This window comes from Diceros bicornis, chromosome 4 (genome assembly GCF_020826845.1).
Source record: "Diceros bicornis minor isolate mBicDic1 chromosome 4, mDicBic1.mat.cur, whole genome shotgun sequence".
Lineage (NCBI taxonomy): Eukaryota > Metazoa > Chordata > Mammalia > Perissodactyla > Rhinocerotidae > Diceros > Diceros bicornis.
Genome location: NC_080743.1, coordinates 64,987,995 through 65,004,516, shown reverse-complemented (window position 1 = coordinate 65,004,516; position 16,522 = coordinate 64,987,995). Strand labels below are relative to the sequence as shown.

The 16,522-nt window shown below is 38.7% G+C and overlaps 1 protein-coding gene across 1 annotated transcript in view; it reads left to right on the top strand.

Annotated features, from left to right (window-relative positions):
- The first annotated feature begins 11 nt into the window (after positions 1-11).
- Positions 12-16,522, top strand: part of COPA (COPI coat complex subunit alpha) — a 46,761-nt gene continuing 30,250 nt past the window's right edge. The window contains exons 1-4 of the mRNA XM_058539588.1: positions 12-152; positions 3,044-3,157; positions 3,335-3,408; positions 15,630-15,710. Coding sequence (XP_058395571.1) covers positions 113-152; positions 3,044-3,157; positions 3,335-3,408; positions 15,630-15,710 — 309 coding nt within the window. The 5' untranslated portion in view covers positions 12-112. The remainder of the gene's footprint in view (positions 153-3,043; positions 3,158-3,334; positions 3,409-15,629; positions 15,711-16,522) is intronic.

Genomic DNA, 16,522 nt, shown 5'->3' with positions numbered 1-16,522 from the left:
ATCCGTGGAGCTTCCGGGAGCCGCTGCTGAGGGGCGCTGACGTGGAGGCAACCGAAGGGCGGCAGGGAGCGGTGGGGCTCTGATTAGCACCTTGGAGCCCGAGGCCTGAAGGATGCTAACCAAATTCGAGACCAAGAGCGCGCGAGTCAAAGGTAGTGAGAAGAAAAGGGGGAGTATGGAGGCTCGGTGTCAGGGGCGGCGCTCTCACGGGGGAAGAGAGAGAGGGTTGACGTGCCGGCCGAATTGGGCCCACCGTACGAACCCCGAGGAAAGTGGGAGGGAGGGAAAGTGGGAGGGAGGGAGGGAGGCTAGGCCTGGCAGGCGGTTCTCCAGTCCTCTCTTCTTTGTTGTGTCCTTGGGATTTGATTTATCTGTAGTGGTTCCCGCGTGGCAGGAGGGCCCTTAGCCCGCTTCCTATTCTTTCCCCTTCCCTCCTCTCCTAGGGCCTGTGCTCCCGTCATTTATTCTTCTGCTCTCAAGGCCCTGTGTGTTGGCTTTTTGACGACCGTGTTGTAAGGAGTGGCCCTGGGGATTGAGGATCGACCTCTACAATTCGCGTCTAAGTCAGCTTTTTCGGAGGCGAGCACTGGCTACTTCTCTTAAGGAGCCCTTGGCTGCACCATATCAACATCTAGTGCCACCACTGGGCTTTATTTCCTACCTGGAAACAGGACATTGAGGCCTGTAACCCCAGTAAAATCTGAGCTTGATAAGGTTGCCAGGTAAAATACAGGAAGTCTAGTTACATTTGAATTTCAGGTAATCAACAAGTAATTTTTTTAGTATTGCTCGTTGTTTATCTGAAATTCAAATTTAACTGGGAATCTTTATTTTTATTTCCTAAATATGGCAACTCTAGAGCTTGAGTATCAATGGATGGGGGTGGAGGGCAAATAACTGAAATCACTGTAGTAGTCTCCTAGAATGGTAGGGTGGGAAAGGCGGGGAAGTAAGGTCTCCTGAGACTTAAAAAAAGAAAACAACAACAAAAAAATATATATATATCTTGAACATTTAATGAGATGTAGCATAGCAAAGTGGTTAGAAACTTGGTGTTTGGAGTCAGATAGGCTTGCTTTGGAATCCTGAAACATCTACTAACAAGCTGTGTGACCTTGGACAAATTGCTTAACATTTCTAAATCTCTATTTTCTCATCTGTAAAATGTGAATAATTAACATTCTCTTATAGAGAGAATTAAAACGAGAAGGTATATGAAAAGTGCTTATTACAGTGCCTGGCGTAGACTCAGTAGCTCAAAAACTGGAGGTCATTATTAATGTGAGAAGAGATTCTGAGCAGTTTTTAAATGTCATGAGAATCTTGATCATGAAGAGTATCCTTAAGAATTCCTGGATGGTTGAAATGGGTCTTCATAATCCTTGAGTTTTCTCTTCTGCTCCTAACTTCTTGTTGGGTAGTAGAGAAAGAAAGTGGGAAAAAAAAGATGTCAGAATATTTGAGAGTTAATATCCATTAATGAGTATTTCTATATATCATAAAGGAAAAAAAACAACCTAATGGAACAGTAGACAATTTAGAAGAATGTAAATATTCAATGAAAGTAAATGAAAATGTTCTCCACTTTACTAGTAGTGAAAGAAATGCAAAAAAAAAAAGTGAGAATACCTTTTTTTCGGTCTTAAGTTAGTAAAACAAACAAAACAACAGATAAGTGATAACCTCTCACATTGGCCAAGGTGTGCAATATGGGTACCTTCAGAAACTTGGTGAGACTGTAATTGATAGTCTTTTTGCAGTCAGATAGTATCTACCGAAATGTTAAATGCACATATGCTATTCCTGAGCAATCCCACTTCCAGGTCTTTAGCCTAAAGCAATAATAATGCAAATAGGCTAGAATATGTGTGGAAGTGTCTTCATTAGGCCCAGTATTCTGATAGACAAAAGTTAGGGAAAAAAACGTAAAAGCCCATCAGTAGAATAATTTAAAAATATGATTCATTTGTACCTTGCAGTTTTTAAAAAGAATGAGGTTATGTTTATATGTACTTAAGTGTAATGAGATCCATGATATATAGTTAAGTGAGAAAAGAAGTTTGCAGAACATTATAATATTATCTCCATTTTAGTAAAGTGATATGGTCTGCATTAAAAATCTGAAAGGATACACTCCAAAATGTTAGCAGTAGTGACTTCTGTGGACTTCCGTTTCCAATCATAACGGAGTAACAGAGACCAGATTTATCTCACCACCTTAAACAACTGCACAACTGAACCGAATGTGGGAAATGAAGGTTTTCAGATGTTGGATGACAGGCAGTGAAGGAGAGTGATTCTTGAGAGAAGGGAATTAAACAAGATGAGTCCTATGATTGTTTTAGCTTACTACCTGGAGAGAGTTTCCAGGCTGCAATATAGGGAGGTGGGAAGAGCCCAGTGGTCTCACTGAGGAGACAGAATTTAAAGTTCAGGGAAGACAAGACAGCTAGAGTTTGCTGGGCAAAATACCAGAGAAGAGGGAGCTGCACAGAGAACCCTGGAGTTCTGCAGGGGATCCTGTCAGGGCTTTGTCTGAGGACTAATCTGCACATGCTTGTGAGGAAAAGTCCCAAAGCCTGGGAAAGAACCACTGGAGAGGAGAAGGTAGAACAATCTCTGGCGCTCACATAGAGCTGGGAATAGCTTGTGTTCCTAGCAGCCAGAATGGAAAGACCTCCTAATACTACAGGGCATCACATGGAGACCTCAGATGGGTGTTGCCTTAATAGTGGTGCCAAATTAGACCTAGTCTAAAGGCTGCTGGGGCCCCACCCTAACAAAACTTAAAAGGAAACCTCAGAAGGATCAGCTGATTCCAGGTAACTTAACTGCATCTTAAAACAAAGCCCAACAATATTTAAAGGAATATAACAAAAATCCAGCACCTAATAACAAAATTCATAATGTCTGGCATCCAAAGAATGAATGTATGAACCTAGGATTAACCTAGCTTTTTCTTTTTCATGTCAGAATTGACAGGAGGTGAAATTATGGGGCTTACTTAGCTTATTGGATCATTTGCTCTTTTTTTTTTTTTCAGGGCTCAGTTTTCACCCCAAAAGACCCTGGATCTTGACCAGTTTACACAATGGGGTTATCCAGTTATGGGACTATCGGATGTGTACCCTCATCGACAAGTTTGATGAACATGATGGTAAGATAACAGTTTCTAGGAAAAAGTTAAAAGAGATATAATAGGTTCTGAAATAGGTTAGACATTCTTTAGGATTAAAGAATGTGAAAGGGATAGAACTGAAAATTGACTAAGAATCATTTTAGAGATTAGGAAGTATAGCTGTCTTTAACATATATTGCCTGCCTTCTTTCCCAGGTCCAGTACGAGGCATTGACTTCCATAAGCAGCAGCCACTGTTTGTCTCTGGAGGAGATGACTATAAGATTAAGGTACAGATGGTCTGTCATGACTGGGAGTAAAGGACAGAGGAATATGGGGTTTGGGAATTGTGGAAGGGACTAAAAAACAGGATATGTCATTCATATAGAGCTCAGGCTTTTGACTATGTTATCCAGAGCACTTATCCTGCAAACATTTATTGAATACTTACGTGTACCAGACACTGTTTTATTTTTTGGGAATTCAAAAAGAAATAAGAAATGGTCCCTGTTCTCAAGGAGCTTTTCTTCTAATGGAGGAGATAAATATATACCCAAATAATAGCATGTACAGTTTGGTGAGTGATATAATAGAGAGATAACCAAAGTGAAATAGGGAAGGACAATCCAGATACAAAGACAAAAGGCATAACATACCTGGATACATATAGTTGAGAAACTATAATTAGTTTTGTGTGGATGAAATCTGGAGAAAAGTTGAGAGAAGGGGCAGAAGATGAGAAGGGTCAGATCATGGAGTACCTGTTTACAGTGCTCAAAATTTTGGATGCTATCGTACAGATAACAAGAAGCCATTAAAGGAGCTTAAATAGAGGAGTGATATCAGAGTCACATATTTTTTTAAAAGATTACTTGGGTGATAGTATAGAGAAAAGATTGGATGAATTGGGCAAGACTGGAGGCAGAGATATTATCTGGAGACTCTTGTATAAGTCCATCTGAGATGAACAGAGCCTGAACTTAGGCAGTAGCATTCAAAATGGAGAGAAAGAGTTGGATGTGAGAGCTTAAGAAAATGAATCAGAAAGTTTGTTGGATGGATTTTGGAGGGATGGTAAGGGGAAATAAATGAGATGATTTTTATTTATTTATCTCAGGCTTTTAGCTTAGGTCACTGGGTAGAAGGGGTGCTATTAACTAGGAAAGGAAATACAAGAGGAGGTCCAGTTTTCTGGAGTGGAGCAGGATGGTATCTTAGTCTGTCTTAGTTAGTTTAACAAATACCATAGACTGGGTTGCTTATAAACAACAGAAATTTATTTCTCACAGTTCTAGAGGCTGGAAGTCCAAGAGCAGGGTGCCAGCATGGTTAGGTTCTGGTGAATGCACTCTTCTGGGTTGCAGACTGCTGGCTTCTAGCTGTGTACTCACATGGTAGAAGGAGTGAGGGATCTCTGTGGAGTCTGTTTTATAAGGACACTAATCCCACACCCTTCACGATCCATGCACCTCTCAAAGGCCCCGTCTCCTAATACCATCATATCGGGCATTAGGATTTCAACATGAATTTTGGGGAGGACACAATCGGTCCATAGCAGATGGGTAATGAATACCATCTTGGCTCTGATGAGTTTGAGGTACCTAAGGGACAGTCTAGTGGAGATATGTCTGCACTAGAGATGTATTTGGAAGTTGTCATAAACGAAGGAGGGAGCCAAAGCAGAAGTAGTAGAAGATATCACTCAAGGATTATGTTGAATGAGAAGACAAACCCTCGTTTAAGAGATCAAGGAAGTAGAGTTAGTATAGGAAAGAATGATTTGAGAGGTTGGAGATGAACCAAGAGGAAGAAGCAGAAGGCTGTTGGACCCCAAGGAAGGAGAGAATTTTGGGAAGGAGAAAGTGGTCAGAATAAGATAAAGACCAAGTAACCTTTGAATTGCTTAATTAGGACGACATTAGTGATCCTAGCACCTTAATGTGAAGTGAGGAAGCAGAGACAGAATATAGGCAATTCTTTGAAGAAGCTTGACTGTGATGAAGACGAGAGGAGCCAGAGGTTTTGAACCTATAAAGAAAATCAAAATTTTCTCTATTTACTTCCACAAGTCGTTTTCTTTAAGTGTATGTATCTAACCAAACCAGTGAAATTTATTTCATAAAAAAGGTAAAGTCTTTTTCAGAAGCTACTTCAGAAAGTTATATATTATAGATTATACAGCAGAACTTAGGTGACAGGCATAAAAAGTGACAGCTGCCTGCAGAGAAAAGAGGCATTAGAGTTGTAGGAAGGACAGTTCTTTCTGTTTTCTAGATTTTAGGCACTGCATCCTGGGGGCAGTTAGTGGAAGCTTAAACCACCTGATAGACCTCAAAGCTCCTAAGAATATCACTTCATTGTAATATTTCTAGTAAAGTGTTATACTGATGACCATTGAGTATCAGGAATGGTTAACTTGAGTTCCTTATAATCTGTATGAGAGAGGAAAGACTGAGTGACATTTTTTTTAAAAGTTTTTTTTCTAAAATCATTAATATTTTAAAAAGGGAATTATCTTCTGTTTATATGAAATATCCGGATGAGCAAATCAGTAGAGACAGAAAGTAGATTAGTGGTTGTCTGGGGTTAGGGGTTGGGAGGAAATGCTAATTGTCTTAGCTAGCTGGTGGGTTTGTAGTGTGATCTTGCTGTGGTTCTAATTTATATTTCTCTAATGAAAGCTGGATTATCTAGAAAAGTCATGTTTATGGACCATCATATTGTTTGCTATATCCAGATAAATGTAGCTTTAGTATAATCCTGATTTACAAAGACAGGAAGCCACAAATGGCTAGAGTCTAAAAACCCTATAGATCTTTAAGGATTCACAGTTTTGGAGTTTGATAGAGGACCATAAAGGAATCAAGACCATTTGAAGCTAGAAATATGAAAGTTTAAAACACTGAACTGTATAAGGGGAAAAAATGTTAGTTATAGAATTATATTTGTGATTTAATCATATGAAACTCAAACTCCACTGTGTATGTGTATATTTATTTATAGATGATTTGACAGATGAAAGAGGGGGTATTGGAATACTTTCACTTTTCATGTTATTTACCTGTTCTCATTTCTGTACATACCTATTGAGCACCTGCTAAGCATTAGCCACTATATTAGGTGCTAGAGTATAGTGTTAAGCATGATGGACAAGGACCCTGCCTTTAGGGAGCTTACATTCTTATTTGGACAATCATACTTTAGGATTGTTTGAGTTTCTTACAGGAAATGGTAGTACTTTTTGTAATTTACAAAAGAAAATTTTTTTTATTTTAATTTTTATTGCAGTAACATTGGTTTATAACATTGTATAAATTTCAGGTGTACATCATTATACTTCTGTTTCTGCATAGATTACATCATGTTCACCACTCAAATACCAATTACAACCCATCACCACACACATGTGCCGAGTTATCCCTTTCACCCTCCTCCCTCCCCCCTTCCCCTCTGGTAACCACCAATCCAACCTCTGTCTCTATGTGTTTGTTTATTGTTGTTATTATCTACTACTTAATGAGGGAAATCATACGGTATTTGACCTTCTCCCTCTGACTTATTTCACTTTGCATAATACCCTCAATGTCCATCCATGTTGTCACAAATGGCTGGATTTCATCGTTTCTTATGGCTGAGTAGTATTCCATTGTGTATATATACCACATCTTCTTTATCCATTCGTCCCTTGATGGGCGCTTAGGTTGCTTCCAAGTCTTGGCTATTGTGAATAACGATGCAGTGAACACAGGGGTGCATGTATCCTTATGCATTGGTGTTTTCAAGTTCTTTGGATAAATACCCAGCAGTGGAATAGCTGGATCATATGGTAGTTCTATCCTTGATTTTTTGAGGAATCTCCATACTGTTTTCCATAGTGACGGCACCAGTTTGCACTCCCACCAGCAGTGTATGAGAGTTCCCTTCTCTCCACATCCTCTCCAACACTTGTTGTTTACTGTCTTAATTATAGCCGTTCTGATGGGCGTGAGGTGATATCTCATCGTAGTTTTGATTGCGTTTCCCTAATAGTTAATGATTTTGAACATCTTTTCATGTGTCTGTTGGCCATCTGTATATCTTCTTTGGAGAAATGTCTGTTCAGGTATTTTGCCCACTTTTTTTTTTTTTTTTTTTTTTGATTTTTATTGATATTTTAATGGTTTCTAACATTGTGAAATTTTGGGTTGTACATTTTTGTTTGTCCATCACCCCATATATGACTCCCTTCACCCCTTGTGCCCACCCCCCACCCCCACTTCCCAGGTAACCACAGTCCAGTTTTCTCTGTCCATGTGTTGGTTTATATTCCACATATGAGTGAGATCATACAGTGTTTGTCTTTCTCTTTCTGGCTTATTTCACTTAACATAATACGCTCCAGGCCCATCCATGTTGTTGCAAATGGGACGATTTTGTCTTTTTTTATGGCTGAGTAGTATTCCATTGTATATATATACCACATTTTCTTAATCCAATCGTCAGTCGAGGGACACTTAGGTTGCTTCCACTTCTTGGCTATGGTGAATAATGCTGCAATGAACATAGGGGTGCATAAGCCTCTTTGGATTGTTGATTTCAGGTGCGTTGGATAGATTCCCAGTAGTGGGATGGCTGGATCATAGGGCATCTCTATTTTTAATTCTTTGAGGAATCTCCATACCGTTTTCCATAGAGGCTGCACCAATTTGCATTCCCACCAGCTGTGTATGAGGGTTCCTGTTTCTCCACATCCTCTCCAACATTTGTTGTTTTTTGTCTTGGTGATTATAGCCATTCTAACGGGCGTGAGGTGGTATCTTAGTGTTGTTTTGATTTGCATTTCCCTGATGATTAGTGATGTTGAGCATCTTTTCATGTGCCTATTGGCCATCTGTATATCTTCCTTGGAGAAGTGTCTGTTCATTTCCTCTGCCCATTTTTTGATCGGGTTGTTTGTTTTTTTGTTGTTCAATTGTGTGAGTTCTTTATATATTATGGAGATCAACCCCTTGTCAGATGTATGTTTTGCAAATATTCTCTCCCAGCTGGTTGGTTGTTTGTTCATCTTGATTCTGATTTCATTTGTCTTATAAAAGCTCTTTAGTCTGATAAAGTCCCACTTGTTTATTTTTTCTTTAGTTTCCCTAGTCTGGGTAGGCATGTCATCCGAAAAGATTCCTTTAAACCCAATGTCAAATAGTGTGTTGCCTATATTTTCTTCTATGAGTTTTATAGTTTCAGGTCTCACCTTCAGGTCTTTGATCCATTTTGAGTTAATTTTTGTGAATGGCGATAGCACATGGTCCACTTTCATTCTTTTGCATGTGGCTGTCCAGTTTTCCCAACACCATTTATTGAAGAGACTTTCCTTTCTCCATTGCATGTCCTTAGCACCTTTGTCGAAAATTAGCTGTCCGTATATGTGTGGTTTTATTTCTGGGCTTTCAATTCTGTTCCATTGATCTGTGTGTCTGTTTTTGTACCAGTACCATGCTGTTTTGATTACTATTGCTTTGTAGTATGTTTTGAAGTCAGGAATTGTGATGCCTCCTGCTTTGTTCTTTTTCTTTAGGATTTCTTTAGCTATTCGGGGTCTTTTGTTGCCCCATATAAATTTTAGTATTCTTTTTTCTATTTCTGTGAAGAATATCATTGGGATTCTGATTGGGATTGCATTGAATCTGTAGATTGCTTTAGGTAATATAGACATTTTAACTATGTTTATTCTTCCAATCCACGTGCATGGGATATCTTTCCATTTCTTTATGTCATCGTAGATTTCCCTCAATAATGTCTTGTAGTTCTCATTGTATAGGTCCTTCACCTCCTTGGTAAGATTTATTCCTAGGTATTTTATTCTTTTTGATGCAATTGTAAATGGTATTATCTTTTTGAGCTCTCTTTCTGTTAGTTCATTATTAGCATATAGAAATGCAACTGATTTTTGTAGATTGATTTTGTACCCTGCAACTTTGCTGTAGTTGTTGATTGTTTCTAACAGTTTTCCAACAGATTCTTTAGGGTTTTCTATATATACAATCATGTCATCTGCAAATAGTGAGAGTTTCACTTCTTCGTTACCTATTTGGATTCCTTTTATTCCTTTTTCTTGCCTAATTGCTCTGGCCAAAACCTCCAGTACTATGTTGAACAGGAGTGGTGAGAGTGGGCAGCCCTGCCTCGTTCCTGTTCTCAGAGGAATGGCTTTCAGTCTTTCCCCGTTGAGTATGATGTTAGCTGTGGGTTTGTCATATATGGCCTTTATTATGTTGAGGTACTTTCCTTCTATTCCCATTTTATTGAGAGTTTTTATCATAAATGGATGTTGTATCTTGTCAAATGCCTTCTCTGCGTCTATTGAGACGATCATGTGGTTTTTATTCTTTGTTTTGTTGATGTGATGTATCACGTTGATTGATTTGCAGATGTTGAACCATCCCTGCGTCTCTGGTATAAATCCCACTTGATCATGGTGTATGATCTTTTTAATATATTGTTGTATTCGGTTTGCCAATATTTTGTTGAGGATTTTTGCATCAATGTTCATCAGCGATATTGGCCTGTAATTTCCTTTCTTTGTATTGTCTTTGTCTGGTTTTGGTATCAGGGTGATGTTGGCCTCATAGAATGATTCAGGAAGTGTTCCATCTTCCTCTATTTTTTGGAATAGTTTGAGGAGGATGGGTATTAAATCTTCTTTGAATGTTTGGTAAAATTCACTGGAGAAGCCATCTGGTCCTGGACTTTTATTTTTTGGGAGGTTTTTGATTACTATTTCAATCTCTTTACTTGTGATTGGTCTATTCAGATTCTCCATTTCTTCTTGGTTCAATTTTGGGAGGTTGTATAAGTCTAAGAATTTATCCATTTCTTCTAGATTGTCCAATTTGTTGGCATATAATTTCTCATAGTATTCTCTTATAATCCTCTGTATTTCCATGGTATCCGTTGTAATTTCTCCTCTTTCATTTCTCATTTTATTTACTTGAGCCTTTTCTCTTTTTTTCTTAGTTAGCCTGGCTAAGGGTTTGTCTATTTTGTTTATCTTCTCGAAGAACCAACTCTTTGTTTCATTAATCCTTTCTACTGTTTTTTTGGTCTCAATATCATTTATTTCTGCTCTGATTTTTATTATTTCTCTCCTTCTGCTGGCTTTGGGCTTTGTTTGTTCTTCTTTTTCTAGTTCTGTTAGGTGTAATTTAAGGTTGCCTATTAGGGCTTTTTCTTGTTTGTTAAGGTGGGCTTGTATCGCTATGAGTTTCCCTCTCAGGACCGCTTTTGCTGCGTCCCATATGGTTTGATATGGCATGTTATCATTTTCGTTTGTTTCCAGATAGTTTTTGATTTCTCCTTTAATTTCATCAATGATCCATTGGTTGTTCAGTAGCATGTTGTTTAATCTCCACATTTTTGTCACTTTCCCAGTTTTTTTTTCCTGGTTCATTTCCAGTTTCATAGCCTTATGGTCTGAAAAGATGCTTGTTATGATTTCAATCCTCTTAAATTTATTGAGGCTTGCTTTGTTTCCCAACATATGGTCTATCCTAGAGAATGTTCCATGCGCGCTTGAGAAGAATGTGTAGTCAGCTGTTTTTGGGTGGAGTGCTCTGTATATGTCTACTAGGTCCATCTCGTCCAGTTTTTCATTTAAGTCTAATATTTCTTTATTAACTTTTTGTCTGGATGATCTATCCATTGCTGTAAGTGGGGTGTTAAGATCCCCTACTATTATTGTGTTGTTGTTGATTTCTCCTTTTAGGTTTGTTAATAGTTGTTTTATGTACATTGGTGCTCCTATGTTGGGTGCATATATATTTATAAGTGATATGTCTTCTTGATGGAGTGTCCCTTTTATCATTATATATTTCCCTTCTTTGTCTTTCTTAACCTGTTTTATCTTGAAGTCTACTTTGTCTGATATGAGTATGGCAACACCTGCTTTCTTTTGTTTGCCATTAGCTTGGAGTATTGTCTTCCATCCTTTCACTCTGAGCCTGTGCTTGTCTTTAGTGCTAAGATGTGTTTCCTGAAGGCAGCATATTGTTGGGTCTTGCTTTTCAATCCATCCTGCCACTCTGTATCTTTTGATTGGAGAGTTCAATCCATTTACATTTAGGGTAATTATTGAAATATGAGGGTTGAATGTTGCTGTTTTGTCACTTATTTTCTGGTTCTTTTGCATTTCCTTTGTTTCTTGTCCCATTTGTTTTGGACTGCCAATTCAGTTTGGTTGTTCTGTCTTATGATTCTTCTAGTTTTCTCTTTGTTTATCATATGTGGTTTTAATTTGATTATTTGTTTAGTGGTTACCTTGAGGTTTGGGCGAAAAATCTTCTGTATGAGATAGTCCATTATCTGATAGCCTCCTATTTCCTTATGCTAAGTCAATTCAGTCACTTTCCTCTTCCCCTTCTAAGTTGCTCTTGTTATACCTTATTCTATCTTGTGTTGTGGCTGTGTGTTTACAGTGATGAGGTTAAATTTATTTTTGGTGAATTTCTTCCTTTGATCTTTGAGTTTAGTATTTAAGTGGTTGCTAACCTATTCCGGTAAAGATCTACTATTTCTCTGATTTTGTCTACCTACTTTTCTCCTTACTCCAAGCTTTGTGTTCCCTTTCTCTTCTTGTTTTCAGGCCTGAGGGCCTTCTTGAGTATTTCTTGTAGTGGCGGTCTCGTGGCCATGAACTCCCTTAGCTTTTGTTTATCTGGGAGAGTTACTATTTCTCCATCATATTTGAAGGATATTTTTGCTGGATAGAGTATTCTTGGCTGAAAGTTTTTGTCTTTTAGTATTTTGAATATATCATTCCAGTCTCTTCTAGCCTGAAAAGTTTCTGTTGAGAAATCCGCTGAGAGCCTGATGGGAGTTCCTTTGTACGTTATTTTTTGTTTTTGTCTAGCTGCCCTTAATATTGTTACTTTGTCGTTGACCCTGGCTAGCCTTACCACTAGGTGTCGTGGTGAAGGCCTTTGTCTGTTAATATATATAGGAGTCCTGTTGGCTTTGCTTACTGGTATTTCCTGCTCCTTCCCCAGATTTGGGAAATTTTCAGCTATTATTTCCTTGAATAGGCTCTCTGTTCCTCTTTCCCTCTCCTCTCCCTCAGGAATACCTATAGTTCTTATGTTACATTTTCTAATAGAGTCCGATATTTCTCGGAGTCTTTCTTCATTTCTTTTTAGTCTTAGTTCTCTCTCTTCTTCCATCTGGAGTATATCTGTATTCCTATCCTCTAAAGTACTAATTCTTTCCTCCATATTGTCAGCTCTGTTCTTTAAAGATTCCAGATTCTCCTTTATCTCCTCCATTGTGTTCTTCATCTCCATCAGCCCTGATAGGTTTTTCTTTATGATTTCAATCTCTTTTGTGAAGAAACTCCTAATCTCATTTAATTGTTTGTCTGTGTTGTCTCGTATTTCGTTGAGTGTTTTTATGATAGTTATTTTGAAATCTCTGTCATTTAGTTTATGGATTTCTGTGTCTTCGGGGTTGATTTCTGGGTGCTTGTCATTTTGTTTCTGGTCTGGTGATTTCATATATTTTTGCATTGTGGTTCCTGTGTTGGTTTTGATTTTCCTCATCCTGGAAGTCTCTGGTTGCAATTTCCACCTGCCGCCACTGTGTGGTGGTAAAGGGCTGTGTAGTCTAAGCCCCCTGCGCTCTGCCCCAGTTTTTCTGCTGCGATCCGCAGTTTTGTTTTGTTTTGTTTTGTTTCTTTTCCCCACTGCGATCCACGGGTCCAGTCCAGTTTATTCAGGTCTGCCTCGGACCGCTAGATCTGGTCGAGCTGCAGACTCCGGGTTGCGGGGAGGGGGGAGCTCTCTCTTTTGCCCTCTGGGTCCCTGACGTGGGAGGCTTCTCGTTTGCCCCTCTTTATCCGCTCTCTGGGGTGCTCAGATGTTGATGGTAGCCCTGTGGCTCCTCTGAGCCCTCTGTGCGGGAGTTTCCCACTGGCTGAGAGAGCCTGAAGAGCTACAGTTTCCCGCCGAGGGCCGCCCCTCCCCCCTCTCTGGGAGCCGCGCGGACCTGATCCCTGATCTGATGGGGAGGGAGCGGAGTTCTCCTTACCTCTCCCCACTTCCTCCGGGGGCCCAGCACGTTCTGCTCTCAGATGTGCGGCAGTGTGGATCCCTCCGCTCCAGCTTTTGACTGTCTGGGATTCCGTTGTTGGTCTGTGGCTGTTACTTTTGTTGTATTTTGTGGGGGAAGAATTCATGGGAAAGCTCACTCCGCCATGATGCTGACGTCACTCCCTATTTTGCCCACTTTTTGATTGGATTGTTAGTTTTTTTGTTGTTGAGATGCATGAGTTCTTTATATATTTTGGAGATTAACCCCTTATCAGATGTATGGTTTGCAAATATCTTCTCCCAATTGTTAGGTTGTCTTTTCATCTTGTTGATGGTTTCCTTTGCTGTGCAGAAGCTTTTTAGTTTGATGTAGTCCTATTTGTTTATTTTTTCCATTGTTTCTCTTGCCCGGTCAGACATGGTGCTTGAAAATATGTTGCTAAGACTGATGTCGAAGAGTGTGCTGCCTATGTTTTCTTCTAGAAGTTTCGTAGTTTCAGGTCTTACATTCAAGTCTTTAACCCATTTTGAGTTAATTTTTGTGTATGGTGTAAGGTAAGGGTCTACTTTCATTTTTTTGCACGTGGCTATCCAGTTTTCCCAACACCATTTGTTGAAGAGACTTTCTTTTCTCCATTGTATGTTCTTGGCTCCTTTGTCAAAGATTAGCTGTCCATAGATGTGTGGGTTTATTTCTGGGCTTTCGATTCTATTCCATTGATCTGTGTATCTATTTTTGTGCCAGTACCATGCTGTTTTGGTTACTATAGCTTTGTAGTATATTTTGAAATCAGGGAGTGTGATACCTCCAGCTTTGTTCTTTTTTCTCAGGGTTCCTTTAGCTATTTGGGGTCTTTTGTTGTTCCATATAAATTTTAGGATTCTTTGTTCTATTTCTGTGAAAAATGTTGGAACTTTGATAGGGATTGCATTGAATCTATAGATGGCTTTAGGATGTATGGACATCTTAACTATGTTAATTCTTCCAATCCAAGAGCATGGAATATCTTTCCATTTCTTTGTGTCTTCTTCAATTTCTTTCAGCCATGTTTTATAGTTTTCGGTGTACAGATCATTCACCTCTTTGGTTAAGTTTATTCCTAGGTATTTTATTCTTTTTGTTGCAATTGTAAATGGGGTTGTATTCTTAATTTCTCTTTCTGCTACTTTGTTGTTAGTGTATAGAAACGCAACCGATTTTTGTATGTTGATTTTGTATCCTGCAACTTTACCGTATTCGTTTATTACTTCTAAAAGTTTTCTGGTGGATTCTTTAGGGTTTTCTATATATAAAATCATGTCATCTGCAAATAGTGACAGTTTCACTTCTTCCTTTCCAATTTGGATCCCTACAAAAGAAAATTTTAAATTTTTTAAGTAAAAAAAAGAATAGTAACAAACTGTCCTGGATAGATTCTAAACAGGTATTAAATGTTAAAAAAGAACAAAAAAGGTGTGTGACCTCTTATTTTCTCACTTTTTTTTTTTTTTGTGAGGAAGATCGACCTTGAGTTAACATCCATTGCCAATCTTCCTCTTTTGCTGAGAAAGATTAGCCCTGAGCTAACATCTGTGCCCATCTTCCTCTAGTTTTGTATATGGAATGCTGCCACAGCGTTGCTTGTTGAGCGGTGCATAGGTCCACACCTGGGATCCGAACCCATGAACCCCGGGCCGCCAAAGTGGAGCACGTGAACTTAACCACCAGGTTAAGTGCCACCAGGCCAGCCCCTTATTTTCTCACTTTTTGAGAGGTTTTCTGGATGGGGAGTGTGAGCTATCTTACATATATGGTCTTCTTCAGTTGTGTCCATTGATGCCTGGTGCTTCAGTAGTTGGCTCAACTTCATATCTGAATATGATGTTTTTCTGGTTAGCTCAGCCTAACTGAGCAGTGTAGTATTTCCCATAGTGATAAGTTCAAATCTGTTTGCCTGATAGGTGAGTACAGACCATGAGTGTATGGGCATTGTTTGCCACCAAGTTAGTCTAAGAGAAGATGGTGCCATATGTTATGTTATTGTTTCCTTTGGAGTCATAGTTATTTGTCCTAGTTTTTTTATCTTGAACTAAGGTAAAGCACTAAGGGGTCCCATATTCAAGCTAAGAACACAATTATGCAGAAAGAAGAGTTTCAAGTTAAGCCCTGGATAAGCATCTTGTCTCATGTTATTAAATAGAAATGGTTTCTCCCCAAAGAAAAGAAAAACCTTTCCATAATTTTATCTTCAGTTTTTCCCTAGCCTTGCCTTTTTTCCCTCCCCACATGTTGTTTAGCTGACCTGTATTTTCATTCTTGGTCTTTTTCCCTCCAACCGTAAATAAGACTCACTATCAAGGTTCTTACCTATTTAGAAGTGCTAAAATGTAAATCCAAACTTGTTTATTGAGAAAACTGAGCCTTTTAGAGGTTCAAAATCCTTATGTCCTATTCCTTAGTTGGATTTCTCTCTTTGCAGGTTTGGAATTACAAGCTTCGGCGCTGTCTCTTCACATTACTTGGGCACTTAGACTACATCCGCACCACATTTTTTCATCACGTAAGTAGCCATGGTGGCTCTAGTTTTAGAGTATTCTTCAGTTTCCCAGAAGAAATCTTGTACTTCCTCCTGAAGAACCCATGCTTTCATAACAGAACTATGTTATTAGAGTGGCTCTTCCAGGATCAGTGTGGTGTTGACCTTTCTTCTTTGCTTCCTTCTGCAGAAGGAAGGACTCAGGATTATATTGAGTTTAATTTAATTAGATTCCATGGGCTCTGTAAGGAAGGCATTGATTCTCTGTAGGGAAAAGTGGAGATTTTATTTCAGGTTTTTTGAGCCAGCAAACAGAAGTTTACAGGCTAATCCCATGTAGGGTATTATTAAGTGGGTGTGTCTGGAGGAAGGCCAAGGTAAGATGTCATTTTGATGAGCTAATAAATATTTTAAAACATTAATAATCATGTACTTCTATCCTAGGATTTTAGGGTCTAGTAGAGGCTGTTTCCTTAGCCAGGCTTTTTACCTTCTTTGATATGTCAGATATCATAGTAGACAGATACTGAGTTATAGGTTAGAAACTCCCAACCTCTTAATCCACTCCCAACCTGACTGGATCTCTCTATAATTCTATGCTATTAGAATTAACTTGTACTATTCTTTGACTCTCAGTAAACTAAATCTCTTGAATTAAGCTAGCAAGAATATAATGAAATAAACTAGAATTTCTTGGCTAAGTATACTTTACTTCCTTTTTTAAAATTTAAAAAATTTTAGGGTAGAATAAGGTAGAATAACTGCAAAAATTACAGCTGAAACATTTAAGAATGATAACCACTCAAGGTAATCTGTTCGATCAGACTATTTGTCAG